This window comes from Sminthopsis crassicaudata, chromosome 1 (assembly GCF_048593235.1).
Source record: "Sminthopsis crassicaudata isolate SCR6 chromosome 1, ASM4859323v1, whole genome shotgun sequence".
NCBI classification, from domain to species: domain Eukaryota; kingdom Metazoa; phylum Chordata; class Mammalia; order Dasyuromorphia; family Dasyuridae; genus Sminthopsis; species Sminthopsis crassicaudata.
In genome coordinates this window covers 497,555,165-497,573,182 of record NC_133617.1, presented here as the reverse complement: position 1 = coordinate 497,573,182, position 18,018 = coordinate 497,555,165, and the positions used below count along the sequence as shown (strand labels likewise).

The following is an 18,018-nucleotide window of genomic DNA, read 5'->3' as shown; positions in this document are numbered from 1 at the left end:
ATGTATTTTTGCTTTGTATTACTGGTCTCCAACAAAATTTCTCCTATGCGTATGTTAAAATCATATGATTCATTGAAAGATATAATAGATTAAAAAAATCTTCTTTACAAGCCTTCTGATCATTAATATCAAGTGAGGCATCAATTATGAAGACATAAGCTTCCTAAAAGTGTCTTAACTAGAATCCACGTTCAAGAATCCATTGTGAAGTCCTCCAGATGTAGTTGTTTGTGGATTTCATTACATTAAATGCATCTAGGCTATATTGCTGTTTGTGGATTTAATTATGCTGAATGCATCTAGTTGATCACTATGAATTCAAAGGATAACTGATGATCAAGCCCCCAGCATACTGAGTGAACATCTTGAGGTAACCTTATGGGAGACATAGACAAGAATGGATAGGCTTGCATAAATTGTTATTTATTTGCATATCAGTGAAATAATATATCAACTAGAGTCTAGGTCTATTGAAGCTATTTTAAAATAAATTGGGGATAATATCTGTTATATAACTAACTAGTACCATTTTCCATAAAACTTGAATTCCTAATAAAAACAACTTTTATTTGTTATGAGTAAGCAAAAATTGCCTGTGAGTAACCAAAGAATCATTTTGTCATAACCATTCACATATTCATGAAGCTGTAGTGGTGAAAAGTTTATTTTTAAGAAAGAAAAAATCTACAGCACAAAGAGATGTTTTTTAAAACTTAATTTAGAGGTTAAAATTTCTCAATTCCCATTTTGCTATGTTAAAAACTATATAATAAGACAATGTGTGATCAACATAATCTGTCAACAATCCTTGTCTGTAGAAAAAATAAATTTAAAAATGAATAATTGAGATCCATAGTATTAATAATGTTTTATATAACAGAGGGGAAAGGGGCAAAATATCACAAAAAACATACCTCTGTGATTAACAGGGTCCTTAGCTACATATGCAACATAATCTGTTGTATCCTGAAAGGAAAAAAATACAATTTCAATAAAGAAGGAAAAAAGTTAAAAAAAAAAAAAAAAAAAAGAAGAAGAAGAAGAAGAAGAGAAAGGAAAAGGAGAGAAGATAGAAAAGAAACAGAAGAAGCAAGGAAGGAAGGAGGGAGGGAGGGAGAGAGGAAGAAAGGAAGGAAAGGAGGGAGGGAGGGAGAGAGGAAGAGAGGGAGAGAGGGAGGAAGGAAGAAGGAATTCCTTACAAAGAGCACTTTTTCCTTTGAATAATTAAACCAATTAGGGTGACAGCTAGGAAATGTTTTCCATCTCTTTTTTTTATGCATCTCCTTTCACAAATGTTATCATTGTTCAAACTGTGAATGAAGCACTCATTTCCTAAACCTAAAACATTGTTTTGTCCTTTGATGGCTTTGTTCTAGCTTCCTCTCCATAGGAAGAAGGGACATAATTTCAAGAAAGGCAGCCCAGATATGCTACAGAAAATGTCTGCAATAAATTTGAAGGCATAAGACAATGGAGAGAAAAGAATCTATTCTATCTCCCACTGAAAAAATATTCATTGGACAAGGATTCACTGAAATGGTAAAGAAGGTATAAGAATCAATTAGAAAACTAAATAAAGTTGTTCTCATACAAGCCTTGTTAATAGATATTTTTCTTGAATGAGATAGCTTTTTCATGTCCAGCAATTACTGAGTCATGGCATCTCCTCCTACCTAGTTTCATTTTCTTTCCATTCTCTGGAACCTCCAATAACTTGAAATTTCTATAGTAAGAATATTCCAAACTAGATATTTGCAGCTTTCTAGCATATCGGTGGTTGGAAATCAATCAGATCTATCTAAACAAAATCCTTTTCCTTCCTATAAAACACCTGGACTTCTCTGATATATGTTAATTAGTTAGTAAAGTACAGAGAGCATTGGGCCTAGAATCAGGAAGACCTTAGTTCAAATTCATCCTCAGACACGATGTGTCCTTAGACATCACTGAACCACTCTCTGCCTCAGTTTTCTTACCTCTAAAACAGAGATAGCTCTCAGTGTTGTTATGAGGATAAAATGGGTAAATAATTGTAAAACAGCACAGTGCCTGCCACATAGTAAACACGACATAAATGTTAAGTATTATGATAACTACTATCTTGTTCACACTGATCAAGCTGCCTTGACTCTGAATCTGTTTGAGTTGATCTGATCTGCCAGTAAGGACTCGAACTTTGCAAAGTCCTGGGAGAAGCCCCTCCCTATATCATGTGGAGACTCACTTTCTGTGATGAACTGAAGATCATTATGCACAAAGTTACCCAACAAAATCCTTGGTCTTCCCTGACTCATCCTCGTGCTTCTTTGGAGGTGTTCCTCCTAGTCCCAGCATATCAGTTAGTGGGTGGCCTTTCATGTTCCTGTCTCCTTCTTCCTTGGGTATTTCCATTTACAACAAACAGGAGTCCTTTGAAGAACTGTCAAAGATCTAAGTCTTGTTGCTTTCAAAATGGACTAAACTGTCTAATTTCTCTAAAAGCAACTTTTAGTCTCAGCAATAGAACTTGACATCATGTAAGAAAATATAGAATCTATATCATCAATTTATTCTCATTTATTGAAGTGAATCTACCTATCCTCTTACCCCTTCCTTCCTGATCTTATCTTTTGAACCTTTCGTTGCCCATCAGTATAGCAATAATATTAGGCATAGGATGAGAAAGAAATGAACCTCCTATCGAATAATCGGATTTCATTCCAGTTAACATAACAGATATGAAAGGGATCTGAAGCTATTAGCTAAAATAAGGATTTGGAATTATTATCCATATTGCTCCTAGAATCATGACATTTAAATATAAAAGGGATGTTAATCATAATCTAATCTAAATCTTTTGATTTCCTTAGAGGAAAATGAGGTACACAGAACTTAAGTCATATATCCCAGATCATTAGAAGATAAGTAGATGGATCTCTAGTAGAAGTTAGTCTCTTGGATCCCCAACCCAATGAACTTTCTACTACATTATCCTGCCTACATTATAAACACCTTCATAGAGGCCATTGCAGCTTCCATAACTATATAGTTTCCCTTCCCTCCCAAAGAAGACTAATGAATAGCAACCCAGTGCCAAAGAACATTTTTATCTGACTATATAACAAGTTTTTAAAAATATATACTCTATGTGTAATAGGGTAAGAAGAGGGCCAAGCCTATATTGTCCAGCATGCTGTGTGTATAGTCCTGACTGAGCAGGAGACTATCTGTGGCATTATGTGAATATATCACAATAAGTCTACACAGGGAACACAAAGGTTCAAGACTAGAGAAGGACAAAAATTGATCCAATAGTGCCTGCAAAAAATTGGCTTGACTTCAATTTGGGAGAGATTCTAGAATAGGACACTAAAAACAATAGTTTTGTATATCTAGAAAGGAAAATGGAAATTATAAAGAACAAATATGGCTTTATCTAGAATAAGTCATGAATTCCACTTCTATTGTTGACAGGGTCACTAAAGTAGTAGAATAGAAGAATGCTGTACATATATAGTTTGTCTAGATTCTAGCAAAGCATTTGAAAAAGTCTCTCCTGCTTTGTTTATAAAGAAATTAGAGATATGTTAACAAATGCTTTTTCATTTTTAGTACTCATATGCAGCTGATGAGGCTGAGAAAAGTCATCAACTATGCTTCCCTTTCCCTCTGTCCCCCAGAATGAGTTCATTAGATCAGTAGGCAGCCTGCAGTTTCCCATTGGTTTCCACATGGTTAGGCAGCTTGGCTTTTCTGGATGCTTAGAGACTCAGTAGAGTTATTTTGATCATATTTTAAAATTAAGAGAGATTGGAAGGCTAGACTTCAAACACCCTCTTTCACTATAGTGTCAACTACAGCCAATAATAGATTTCACAGAAATAAAGAAGGATGGGAAAGCAGAGGGTGGAGAGGGAATGCATTCAAATGAAAACAAGGGAAAAGCAAGTCCATATTTCTGTAACTGGTGAGTGAGAGGAGGAAGAGGGGTATTCATCACTTCTTTCCTTTTACTACAGAGTTGGATTGGAGATATGATTTTGTTTTTCTTCTTTTTTCTCCTTTGAAATGAGTTATTAATTCAGTCTATGAAATCCAGGAAGGGTCACAGAAAGAGGGAGAACATTTAAAAACAGGATAAATTCTTAAGATGAAGGGGTGGCCTTGCCTAAAGATTCAAATTACTTCTCTAGTCTATATCTGTTCTATTAAAATACAACATATAAATGAAAATAGAAATGCCATTCTATCTCTACAAACACTTTATTTACTCAAATAAATCTTGAAAAACTCTGTTATCTATTTTATATTAAGATAAAGAAAATCCTTCTAAAACCTTTGACTCCTCAGCTCAGGTCTTTGAATAAGGTTTAAGAATACTGAGAAATGAGTTCTCCAAAAAAAGAATATTTTAAAAAATAGCCAAGAAGTAGCTTATCAAACCAATAAAGATAAAAGCACATTTGGTTTTCTAAAAATAGATACAACTTATAAAGAAAATTAATGTTCTCCACCATTACAAGACAAAAAAATTTCTTACCGGATCACCTCCAGAAGCAAAGGAAATAGATTGCATGTGATGATTTGCTATAATCTGTTAGAAATAAAATTTTAATATTATTTTTAAATTTACTGAGAGAGAGAGAGAAACAGACAGAAATACAGAGAGACAAAGAGACAGAGACAGACAGATAAATTGATAGAGACAGAGAGACAGAAAGACAGAGACAAAAGCAGAGACAGAGAGAATAACAGAAAGACAATATAAAGTTCATAAAGAACTATGAAGTGCAGAAGATTCCTATAAAGAGGAAGTTCATTTCTCTGAATGTCAGTGCCATAGAAGAGGGATGCATATCCCCTCTCCCAGGACAGGCCACAATTTCAAGGGACCCATCACTCTCATAATCTTTTTCCAAGGTTTACCCACTACTGCCAGCAACCACTCAGGTAGTTTATCATATCCCCTGGAGATCCACATAATACTGGGACCATTAGCTGTTGCTGGTACATTCCAATTTCAGAAATCTTAGGGTCTTTTTTTCCTCCTTGCTGTCCTATTTAACTGAATTTGCCCTAGATACTAGAATTTTTAGTTACAGCTCTGCAAAAATCACAGATAAAAAAAAATACCCTCTATTATACTATCAGTGGCAATTCATAAAGGAAGACAGTTTGACTAAAATGCAGGATTGTATTACTTTATTCCAAAAATTTTGCATTAATTTGAAAGATTGACTTATACATAAACACACAGACATAATATATGTGTATATTTACATATATTTATTTCCACTGTACTATAATACCTTAACATAACTTAAGAAACTATCAATTTAGAGTACTTTTAGTAATGAATATCGGGAAGCAGTTAAAACTCACATACCTGTTTTGAATCAGGTGTCATTAGGTTTAGGCTAGTGGTGGATATATTCAAGGTTATGCTCATGCCTGCAAATTGAAGATTGCTCTTTCCCAGAATGTTGGATAAGACCTTCCGTGGTGGCTGCAAAATCAAGCAACACAATTTTAATTTGATAGTGTTTGATCTAAAAATATATTAAAAATGAAATCTATTCTTAACATAGGCAAGATTTGACCATACCTGGAAGTTTATAAGAAAATAATAAGAATTATTAAGAAATAATAAGAAAAAATTAAATATCATAGAAAACATCATATCAAGTTCAACTGAAATATGTAAATGATAAGAGAACAATTTACATGAATAATCATAGAAGATTAGACAATTGAAAAAGCTTTGATGTGACAAAACTTTACTACATGTCTATACTTGAAATAAGAACCAAACAAAAAGCATATATATCTACTTCAGAAGAGTGATGTGAGAATCAAATGAAATAATACTTATAAATATCAAAATTAAACATAGACATACAATGTGGTATAACATATAATTCAAAAAGTAAAATTAATATAATTCCAAGAAAGTAAACTGTAACATAATAGTAGGAAACTTTGATATCCCTCCTTCAGAGCTAGATAAATCCAAAAGAAATATGAATAAAACAGAAAATAAAGAATTGGACAAAACTATTGACTAATTGAAAGATGAGCATTTTATGATGCTTTTTGTATGAGAAAATTAAGAAACATACACCCACATACATATATATTACAAGATATGTTTATAAAATAGATTATATTCTAGAGCATAGAGAAATGAAAAATAAATGTGAAAAAGCAAAAATACTAAAAAAAATTCTTTATAGTACAGAATATAATAAAAATAAGTAATAAATAAGGTAATTAAACAAAATGCAGGGCCAAAAAGAGATAACAATGATAGCCTGAAAAATGAATGAGTTAAATCATATGAATTCTATGAACAAATCATGAAACAATAGTGAAGGGGGGGGGAAATTTCAATGGTAAGGAAATATAGGGAAACTTGGAGACAACAATCTTTAGAATAAATAAATATGTAACTGAAAATATTTTTAAAAATAAAAAGTGGGTTTCATCTCATATCTAATAAATTGCTAAAGCTAATAAAGATGGGAATAGTCAGTATTGAAGGAGCTATGGAAAGGCAAATATTGGTGCATCTGTGAATTTGGGAGGGGCAAAGTGAAGTAAGAAGAACTAAGAAAACAATATACATAATGAGAAATAATGTAGGTGGAAAGAACAAAAATAATGGAACACTAAGTGATTATAATGATCAAACTTGGTCTCAAAAAGAGATGAAGAAATGCACTTCCCTTTCTTTTTTTGAAGATATTAGACATGATGGATATGAAACATTGGACTATTAGAATTGGTTGGTTTGTTTGTTAGTTTTGTTGGTCTGTTTTTCTTTCTTTGATCTTCTCATTTTTATTAAGAAGGGATGGCACTCTGAGTACAGCAGGAGGAAAGGCTATATTTGGAAATGAAGTTGATACAAAAAATAATAATAATTTTACAAAAAGCTAAAATATGGTCAAAGAAAGAATGATCTCTTGCAGAGAAAAAATAGCAAAGAAAGATAGAAGAGAAAATGATTCACTTAGGGAAATGGTGAGAAAGAAAAATAAAAAGAAACAAAACAGAAAGAATAGTACCTTTTGTTTTCTGAAACCTCCTTTGGCACCAGGTACTGCTTCACAAACACGACTGATTGCTTCCCTTAAAAGAAAGAGAAAGGTCTCTATATCTTAATCATATTTCAGGCAGATTTACAAATATAGAGCTTTTTTATTTAAATAGGTACTGGCTACCTAGTTACTTTGATAGAAATTATAATTCAAGATAAAGGACCTACTAATTAATTGAAAGTTCATTGAAAAGCAGATCAAAACCTCTAATTCTTAGATTTCCTTAAGTGAATGAATCTCAAGGATCCATTATAACATGCATGTGTCATGTAGCTATTGAGTTTTTAGGTTGGGGGGGAGGCATCATTTTTTGTAACTAAGATATTGTCTCCATTATACTAGAAAATATATATTTCCCTACCTAATTAATTTCTAATCATCCTTTTTTCCAAGTCAGTGAGAACATTATTTGAATTTTTTTTCAATTTTATTGATTTTTTAAATTTTTGTCAATATACCTATTGCTAATACAATGTTTGCTTAGGTAGCTTATCATCTTCTTGCCCCAATAATGCAAAAAATGCAGTGTTGAAGAATTAGTTTATTCAAAGGGAATTGCCAAAAGACTGTTAAACACATGCTAAGTAGAATATTTAAAACTTAGAACCAGAACAGCTTTTGGCATCATACCAGAAAGCCATGTGAGGGAGGTAAACCAGGACACAATGCTGGAGATGTACATCTGGGCTCCCATCCAGAATTTCAGATTGTATTATTGAAATTAGAAATTGGCAATATCTGAATTACTGGAAAACAAATACACACAAAGTCCTACCTGAGATGCAGCACAAATGGTAAATTGACTGGCCTAATGTTATATCACTTAGCTCCAACCTATCTCAGTAGCCTCACTGGACATTATCCCCCTTCACAAACACACACACATACACATACACACACATACACACACACACACACACACACACACACACACACACACACACACACACATTGATTCAATCAAATTATCTTCCCCTTTACCTCATCTTAGATACTTCATGCCATGTCTCTGTGTCTTTGTATTGACCATTCTATATGCCTTAAATACTTATTCTCTCCTTACTCCAACCTATGTTCCTCTTTCTCTGAGGCACAGTTCAGGCACCATATACTACAAGAAGCCTTTTCTAATCCTCCTGATTAACAATATCCTACTTCCCAAATTATCTTGCATTTAAATACTTTATGTATATCTGTATTTATTAAATTAATTGTTGTATCTATTGACTCAAGTTGTTGCCTTATACATTCAAATGTAAGCTCATTATGAGCTTGGATTGTTTCATTCTTGGTATTTGTGTCCCTAGTGCCTAGAAATAGTACCTGGCTTAATAAGAGATATTTAATAAAAAATTATTTAATGAATAAATAATTGCTCGGTTGAAGTGACTATGGTCTACAATCCAGTACAAGGTGATTTTGAAGAGTTATAATGGAATCCCAGGTGATCATCCAACCTTAAGGTCCAGTTAATTATCCAGGAAGTGCTTACTACAACTACATAGATTGGAGTTAGGACAGTAAGATTGTGCATTTCCCCATTTTATGACTGTGATATTGGATTGGAAAGGAAATAAATAATAACCATTCTCTACCAATGGTCTCTGGATGTGTTTGTTCGCTTTGCAGAATTAAAGAGACAGTTACAGGCTTATATCTCAAAGAGATCTTAAGGGAGGGAAAGGGACCCACATGTGCAAAAATGTTTGTGGCAGCCCTTTTTGTAGTGGCAAGAAACTGGAAACTGAGTGGATGCCCATTAATTGGAGAATGGCTAAATAAATTATGGTATATTAATATTATAGAATATTATTGTTCTATAAGAAATCACAAACAGCATGATTTCAGAGAGGCCTGGAGAGACATACATGAACTGATGCTAAGTAAAATGAGCAGAACCAGGAGATCATTATTCACGGCAACAAGAAGACCATACGATGAGCAATTTTGATGGGCATGGCTCTCTTCAACAATGAGTTGATTTGAACCAGTTCTAATTGTTCAGTAATGAAGAGAGCCATCTACACCCAGAGAGAGGACTATGGGAACTGAGTGTGGACCACAACATAGCATTTTAACTCTTTCTGTTATTGTTTTCTTGCATTTTTGTTTACCTTCGCAGATTTTTTTTAGATCTAATTTTTCTTGTGCAACAAGATAAATGTATAAATATGTATACATATATTGGATTTAACATATAATTTAACATATTTAACATGTCCTGGACAATCTGCCATCTAGGGAAGGAAGTGGAGGGAAGGAGAGAAAAATTTGGAAGGTTTTGCAAGGGCCAATGTTTAAAAAATTACCCATGCATATGTTTTGTAAATAAAAAGATATAACATAAAAATTAAAAATTTTAAAAATAAAAAACAGTTACTTGGAAGTATTAATAGTATTTTAATCTTTTTAAATAATCTCTTAAAATCCAATTTCATGCAATAAATGTGTTTTATAATGACAGAATGTTTTCTTTTTGAGTGACAGCATGATTGGGAAAGAGATAATAATCTTAATGAGAAAATGAGAGAATGTGAATCTCTTGTCTAACAAGATGAAAAAGTATTTTCTCTAATCCCCAAACGGCTTCTTTAGTATACATGTATATACTAAAACATAAGCAAGGTAGCAAGATGTAAAGCAAATGTAAAGGATACTAAGATTCAGATGTGTTTTTTTAAAATGCAGAGAAGGTTAATTCTTAATGTCTTCCCACCCATCACACAGGCAGGACTGGTCAAGCTGAGCAATGGCAAAAAAAAAAAAAATTAATTGCATAGTGGGAGAGCCTGAGGAGGCTGAGAGGATTTTAAGATCAATCACCCAGGAAAACTGTCACCAAAGGTGAAGTGAAGGAAAAAAAAGTGAATAATAGGGAAATAAAGAGAAAATGTCAAAATTACCAAAAATCTCGGGGAAAAAAACTGAGTTAAAAACTTTGAGCCAGGGCAAAAACACCAAGGGGGATATTAATAATAACAGAAAAGAAAATGCTCTTAAAATTAGCTAAGAGTCCAGCCACCTATGAATAAATATTACAAGACAAAGAAAAATGATTCAATATCTTAAAACGCTGAGGAATCTGTGGATTCTCAAAAAAGCACAGAAACACTTCAGGATGTTTCTAGATGGCTTAAAAGAGAAATAATAATTTTAAAACAGAATTTATGACCTACTCAGCAGAAAAAAAAGAATGGAAGACCCTCAAAACTAATAAAAGTAAAAGAAAGCATTATCTCCATATAAGTAAAACATAATTGATTTTGAAGATAGGATGCAAAAAGACAACTAAAGGATTTAAGTCTCTCAAGATCATAAATCAAAAAACATAAACAATTTCATAAAGGAAATAATACAAGAAAATTGTCCTGAATTTCTAAACCCAGAAAACAAAATGCCAATTCAAAGAATTCATGGTTTGCCTCCACAAAAAAAAATGCTACAAACTCCAAAAAATATAATAGTTAAATTATCACATCCAATGACAATAGCTTCTGCAAACAACCAGGAGAAGGACCTCCAAATATAAAGAAAAAGCAATTCTCTTAATCAAAGATTATACTCCCACAGAAACTACAGGAGATGGAATCATGTATTCAGAAAAGAAAAGGAGCTCAATAAAGCAATCCAACTTAACTTGTTCTGCAAGTCTTACTTAGCCTAACCACTAATTTTAAAAGATAGAATTAAAAAAAAAAGACATCTGAATCATTACAAGAAAAAAAAAAAAAAGACCTGAACTAATTATTTGTTTCCCAAACTTCTCAGATAACAAAAATACAAGAAGGGTAATCAAATATAGCAATCAGGGATAATAAAAAAGAGAACATTAAGAGATTTCTTTCTAAAAGTACACAAGGAAATGAGTGAAAGCAGAGAGTAAATATAAAGAGACCTGAAACATCATGAATTAAAGCTCAGAAAATTCCACCCACAGATGATCAACTTTGTAGAAATAAATTTAAAAAGTGATGGTGCATTAAGGAAGAGAAAAAGAATATAATAGCAGAAAATGTGATGCATACTAGAGAGAAAGATGATATAATTGGTATGAAGACTGCTGTTCATTGTGGGGAGGAAAGATAAAATCATAGGCAAATAGCAAGAAATCCCTGATGAGACCCTCAATTCCTCTCTAATGATAGTTCAGTTCTTCCATGTTAAAATAGCTAACTTCATTTTTCTAATTACATCACAATTTTTAAAACATGTAGGGATTAATTCTCAAAACACCTAAAAATGGAAAAGAACTTTTAGAATTGGAAGTGAACATAGAATCCCATCCAGTACAACCCATAAGTGAACAACATACTTAACAAACCTCTAGTGAAAGAGAAATCATTTTCTCCTGAGACACTGATTTTTGGAAGTAAATTCCTAACTATATTTTTGCCTCCAGAAATTAATATAGAACATTAGAATGGATTATTTCATGAGTTGTTTCTTAGTGATTGTATACGTCAACACTTCAAAAGTCTATAATTTTATTGGTGTAGGTATTGCATGTAACACAGAGGACCACCTAATAAGGTGGTCATGGAAAACTTCAGGGTCCAGAGATCTTATCACCTTATCTCAGACCATTAATGCACTCAGACCAGTCCTCAGACCCCTGACTTTTCCAATGGGTAGGACTCATCAGAATCTAACCACTAATATCCATAAGAAGTAGTTTTTGAAAACTCAGGGTCAATTTCACTATTAATAGCACAGTGAGACATCAGAGAAGGACTTTAAGCAAGCTAAAGTAATTTACATGAATAATTTATTTTCTTAGATTCCCCAGGATGAATTGAACACAAAAAATGCATCATTGATATAAATCATGCTTGACCAAAGATAGATTTTTGTATTGTTTAATTGCATCTGTCAGAATGTATTTAATATTTTTATCAGTATCTCTTTGTGATATTAGTCTATAATGTTCTTTATTACTCTTGTTCTTACATGGTCTGGGAAATAAAATTATGTTTTTCTAATATATGGAAACTGGGCAAAGTACTGCTACCTTTCTGTATTTCTGAAAACCAATTTAAATTGTTTTGGGATTATTTGTTTTTGGAATGTCTATTCTTTGAAATAATTCATGAATCCATCTGGTCCTAGTATTTATTTATGTGCAAGTTCATCAATGAAATGTATGGTTTCTTTTTCTGATATTGACTTATATTATACATTTGATATTGATTTATTTTGTGTTTACTATTTTGTTCATTATATATATTCATTAATTTCTTTTATATTCTCAGTTTTATGGCCATAAAACTAATGTAATATTTTCTATCATTTTCCTTTATTTACCTCATTATTCTTTTTCTTACTCTTGTCATTCCCTTTCCCCTTCTCCTGTCCCCAAATCATCCTAAAACCATCTGCTTCAAGACAGCAGACAGAGCTTCCACCTCTAGGAGCAACCTTCCAATTTGCCTTTCCCATACATCCAGGATGCTTTAACTGATCACAGGATTTAGATAAGGTAGATGGATGAGAGTTAAAACTTCCATTTGTTTAAATATATAGAGGACCATCAGAACTCTGCCCTGCCTTTATACTTGAAGTTCACCCTCATTCCAAATGTCATCTTAACTAGTTATAAGAACCAGTGGGCATTTCTACCTCCAATACTCCAGGACTTTCAGAATTTCCATCTTTTCTGCAGCTAAACTTAGCATGGATCTTTTCTAGATCTATTTAACTAAATCAAAACTTTAGTCCCATATCATTAAAGTACTGTTAGATCTTTTACCTTGCACTTCTATAGGCAACTCAAATTCAAGATGGCCAAAATATAGCTAATTATCTTTCCCCAAAACCTATCACTCGCCAATAATTACTCAAGAGTTGTAAATTATTTTATCTCTTCTTTTCTTTAGATTACTCTTAGAATCCTTGTGGCCAAGTCATTCTTTTGTCTGATACTGTACTTATACTTATTCAATCAAAAAGCATTTATTAAGGCCCTCCCAACCCAACCCAACCCACATGTGCCAGGTACTAAGTGCTAAGTATTTGAAAATACATTACAAATAGCATGTTTCAGTCAGTGTGAGTGTTGGTTTATAATTGTGGCATCAAAGGAGAGTTTAAAAGTGCTTGAACCTATGAGATGAAATCAGTTAATACAAAAAAAATTTCTCATTGTCATATATTTTGTTATAGTCATGAAATGACCCCTAATGCTTTGTATTTTTGGTATAAAAATAGCAGTGATTGCCCCTTCAAGTTGTTATTCATGAAAGTTACTGTGTGAAGTAGAATTTCTGAGCACCACAATTTAATTTTATGTCAATCTTCCTGACTCCAGGCCTAATATTCTATTCATTGTACCATCTAGTTGTCTTTATAAATATTAGTTGCTGTAAATTATTGTCATGTAATCATGATGAATATTCAGGCTTTTCATTTCTAACTCTATGCCATCTTTCCTAAAAGTCCCACAGGTCCACCTCTGTGATATGACAATTATGTCCTAAGGAAGCCTTGAGTAAGGATGTGGAGTATGAGTATATGCAAAGCACTGTCAAAGGATCTAACACCTACATGTCAAAACTTAATCACCTACTTATCACAGCTACTGCACCACCACTCCATCCATGGCACTGTGACAATGAGACTGATGGCCTGGAGGAAAATGTCTACAAAAACTTCCATAGCTAAATTTGAAGATGTGAAATCAAAAATACCTATGGAGTGACACTAGTTAGAGGGAACGATATTGTCCTGTAAGGAAATGGCAAATCAATACTAACATTTGTTAGGTGAGACACAAAGGCCATGCTGTCTCACTAGCTAGTCTGCCTTATGTTTTAATCACAGTCCTCTGAGTCATAACCAAGTTAGGCAACACATTCCACTGTGACTTTGGAGTGTTAGTTTTACATGTTTATACAATCTGTCCACCAATTGCAAAATGTTTTATCTTCTACCTCATCCCTCTCCCTCTCCCTCTCCACTACCGTACATCCTTTCCCCTCTCCCCCTCTCTCCTCTTTCCTCTTCTTCCCTCTCCCCCTCTCCCCCTCCTTCCCTCTTTTTTTCCCTTCTCCTTCTCCCTCCCTCTTCCCTTCCCCTACTCTTCTTCCTCCCCTGTGCCTCTCCCTTCCCTTCTTCTTCTCCCCCTCCCTCCTCTTCCTTCTCTCCTCTTTTCCCTCTATCTCTCCCCCCTCTCGCTCCCTCCTTCTTCCTCTTCTCTCTCCCTCTTCTCTTCCCTCTCCCCCTTCCCTTCCCCTTCATCTTATTCTCCCTCTCCTTCCCTCTCCTTCTTTCTCACCTTCCCTCTCCTTCTTCCTCTCCTTCCCTCTCCTTCTCCTCCTTTCCCTTTCCCTCTTCCTTTCCCTCTCCCTGTCCACTGTGACTTTGGAGTATTAGTTTTACATGCTCCCTCTCCTTGTCCTTCTCCCTCCCTCTCTCCCTCCTCCCCCTCTCTCTCCCCTCCCCTCTCTTTCTTTTTCTATCTCTCTCCCTTTTTTGTGTCATTTATTCGACATTCTTGTGAAATTTGTGAACCCTTTCTCAGGATATATTTATATGAATAAAATATAAAAAAGATTACAAAGAAAACCAAAAGTTATTGAAAATAAAGATGTATGTTTACATTCAAGTTGATGAACCCTCTGAATTCTTTTCATGGATTACCTGGAAGGCAAAACCCTGGATCTCAAATTAGGAACTCCTGTTCTAGGAAATACATTGCCCATTACAGGACAAGAGAAAAGAGATTCTTTTTAAAACTTTTCTTTTTATTAGGTTTGAAGCAAGGGAACCTATTCTCAATTAACTGAAAACTTATATTTTTCTGTGTAGAAGATGTTATCCAACTGTTGAATTTTGTCTAATCTAAGTAATTCTTAGGTAATTCTTAAGACATGTAGTTGTTTTAGTAACTGATTGTGGGCTGTCAATTTTTTTTCTTTTAGTTGCAGAATTTTCCAATTTCAACATTTTACAAAAACCTGTGTTCTCACATGAATTATTTTCTTCCTTTTCACTTATTTATATGAGCTATTTAATTTTCTTAAAGAGTGGGAGCCACTTCCTAAAGACATAAGGTAGATGTGAGTAGGGCTGAACCCCTCTAGAACCTCTCTAATCATTGATATCCCAAGATATGCTATAATGATGAAAAATAAGGAATAACAGAGAGATTGTCAGTTTTGGAAAAGACATGAATAACATTATTTATCAAATACATATAACAAGGTACAGTTTAGCTCAGATACAATTATGAATTTCAGGGTTTATTTATACAAAAGCAGAAAAATTCAATGCTTCAAAATAGACAGACCTTTAACATGGAATAGGTTAAAAATAACCAGGTAATTAACGAATTTTTAAAGTGTGCATGCCTGTAGTTTGAAATAATAAAGAAAAATGACTCAAATTTCATATAAAAATGTATGGTCATTTTATATATATTTCTGCTCTGGTTAAAACAGGTCAGAATCTAAGTGTTCCCTGGGCATCAGCATAAACAAAAATGTTGATGACTTAAACATACATAACAAATACATGTAAGACATTAATGGAGGGCTCAAGTTTATCTATACAGTTTACATTCATAGTACCTCCATATTAGAAAAAGAACTATGAATCATTAAACATGAACTGTTAGTTTTAAAAGGTTTGCAAAACAGAAATTTCACCAAACCCCTTCAGAACTAAGACTAAATGCCTTACTGGGAGAGGAGACAAATTTTTGCTTTTTCTTATCCTAGCCATTAATCATTTCACAATTTGTTCTAGCTCACTGCATCAGCCCCCTCCTGGGTAACTTAATCTCAAAAATTTATCCCAGTGGTGGCCTTCTTCAAGATGTAGGGGAAGGGAAGAAAGGGAATGTTATTGCAAAATTATAGGGTTCAAGTCCAATTAAAAGTTTTGCTAACAAACATATTTGCATCAAAGTTTTCCTAACACCAGATGTTTTGCAAAAGCATCAGAGATGAGTCAGGATAGACATACTCTGGTTCTTATCCAACATATTCAAAATAAGAGTAATATTGTATTTTATTTAATCAATAAACCCCCATACTTCATAGTGAGTTTATCAATTTGTATATTATATATATATATATGTGTGTGTGTGTATATATATATATGTATATATATACACAAAAGGGATAATTACTTACCAAGGTCTCTTTCTAGGACTTAAGAATAGATAACAGCTATGTCAGAAATGTATCAGAAAGGAATGCCTAGCTGGTATAGAGAAAATTTCTCTCTGATGCTTCAAATTAAAAAAAAAAAAAGCTAGTATATGGGTGTGTTCATGTTTCATTGTTCATCTTCTATTTAAAACCATTTTGTAACACTATATCCATGTTTTTCTCTCCCTATTTTTTACGATCTGTGAGACACTACTGAAGCTAAACATATTATGTGTTTTATTACAGGCTTCTCATTTAATGTTGGAGGTTAGGGTAGAAACTTTTTTAATTTTAAAGAATCTAAAAGGAGTCATCCTTCAAAAGCATGGAAAAAACATTATTCAAATGCCATCTATTTATTACCACAAATAAATAAATATTATCTTTTCTGTTTAAATGTTTCATTCAAACAGGAAACTTGAGGCAAATTGACATTCAAGTCTCCATTTTATACAGATAAACTAAAGCAAGCAGAAATTAGCTCAGAACTTAATACAAACATGTAAACAAAGCTTGGAACAAACATCATACATAAATATTGTATGGTGTAAGATTTTCAGTAAATATCACCTTTGAAAAGAAGAATAAAAACACATGGAAAGAGGGAGGGGAGAGGGTAGGATACTCTCCCACTATTTTGTTTAAATCCATTCTCAAATTTAAAAACTAATCAAGAAGTAACTGCATGATATTGTTACAAAGACTGTTTTCTTTGTTGGTTTTACAACTGTAAAACCCTTTACAAATGTAAAATTTTGATGGAATAATACATTATTAATTATTATTGTTATGTCTATATGGTGCACATACATAGAGAGAGAGAGAGATAGAGACAGAGATAGAGACACAGAAAGAGAAAATAGGTGGAACAGGACCAGTATAACCAGAAGAGGTCTATAATAAAGGTAAACCAATTTTGAAGATATTAGGGATACAGTCTCAAGATTTCTGAAGAAAGAGGATTCCAAATGTTTGGGGGAAATCATGGAACTTTTAGTATGCCCAAAAAAACTAGTTGATAAAATATCTACTTATACTCCTACTTTATTTCTAAAAAAATTTTATAAGAATAAAAAAAATTTTGAAGTTATAAGGTATAAGAAAGGAATAGGAGAGTTATTGCAAATGATATGCTATAGCAGATCTCATCTTTACAATCATATAATTAAATGAATGTATGCTGAATAAAAGATCCCACTGTGCTCATTGCATGTTCATTATAAAATTAAATAAATAAAACATTGGATTACATAGTACAAAATATGACCCTTTTTTAAGGATCTTAAGACATTCCTCCAAAAAAGGTTATCTCCCATATAAATGTTAAAATATTAAACTATTGCTTGAAAGATGTGGCAACAGAGCTAATTTGTAGGGTGACTCTCTGATTATCAACATCCATCAAGGTTTACAAAATTGAAACATTGGCTAACTAAAGATAATTATAAAGAATGGCCATCAAAGAATGCAAGTTAAGAGTGATTTCCTATAGAATCAGGATGACATCATGTCATTTGCATTAACCACCAGAATACTACAGAGCCTCCAAAATGCAATGCACAATTACTCAAAAAAAATTTTCTGAACAGAAAAAAAAATGAAGAATGAAGAATGCCTATTATCCAGATAATAATATGAAGGTTGAGTAGACAATCCATAAAAATTATCTGTTATTACAAGTATATTAGTCATAGACTATGATGGGCAATGAATTGGATCCAGAATTAATCTGTACAGTGATCTGCATTGAATTTGGAGAAATTGCCCAGTACTTATAAAGCCCTGCAATT

The 18,018-nt window shown here is 33.1% G+C and overlaps 1 protein-coding gene across 3 annotated transcripts in view; it reads right to left on the bottom strand.

The window, feature by feature from the left end:
- The window catches only part of SHC3 (SHC adaptor protein 3), a 147,140-nt gene that overhangs the window by 49,642 nt on the left and 79,480 nt on the right, over positions 1–18,018 (bottom strand). For all 3 annotated transcript variants that reach the window (XM_074281481.1, XM_074281479.1, XM_074281480.1), the window contains 4 exons: positions 7,047–7,110; positions 5,366–5,485; positions 4,520–4,573; positions 915–966 (listed from right to left, as the gene is read on the bottom strand). In XM_074281481.1, coding sequence (XP_074137582.1) covers positions 915–966; positions 4,520–4,573; positions 5,366–5,485; positions 7,047–7,110 — 290 coding nt within the window. The remainder of the gene's footprint in view (positions 1–914; positions 967–4,519; positions 4,574–5,365; positions 5,486–7,046; positions 7,111–18,018) is intronic.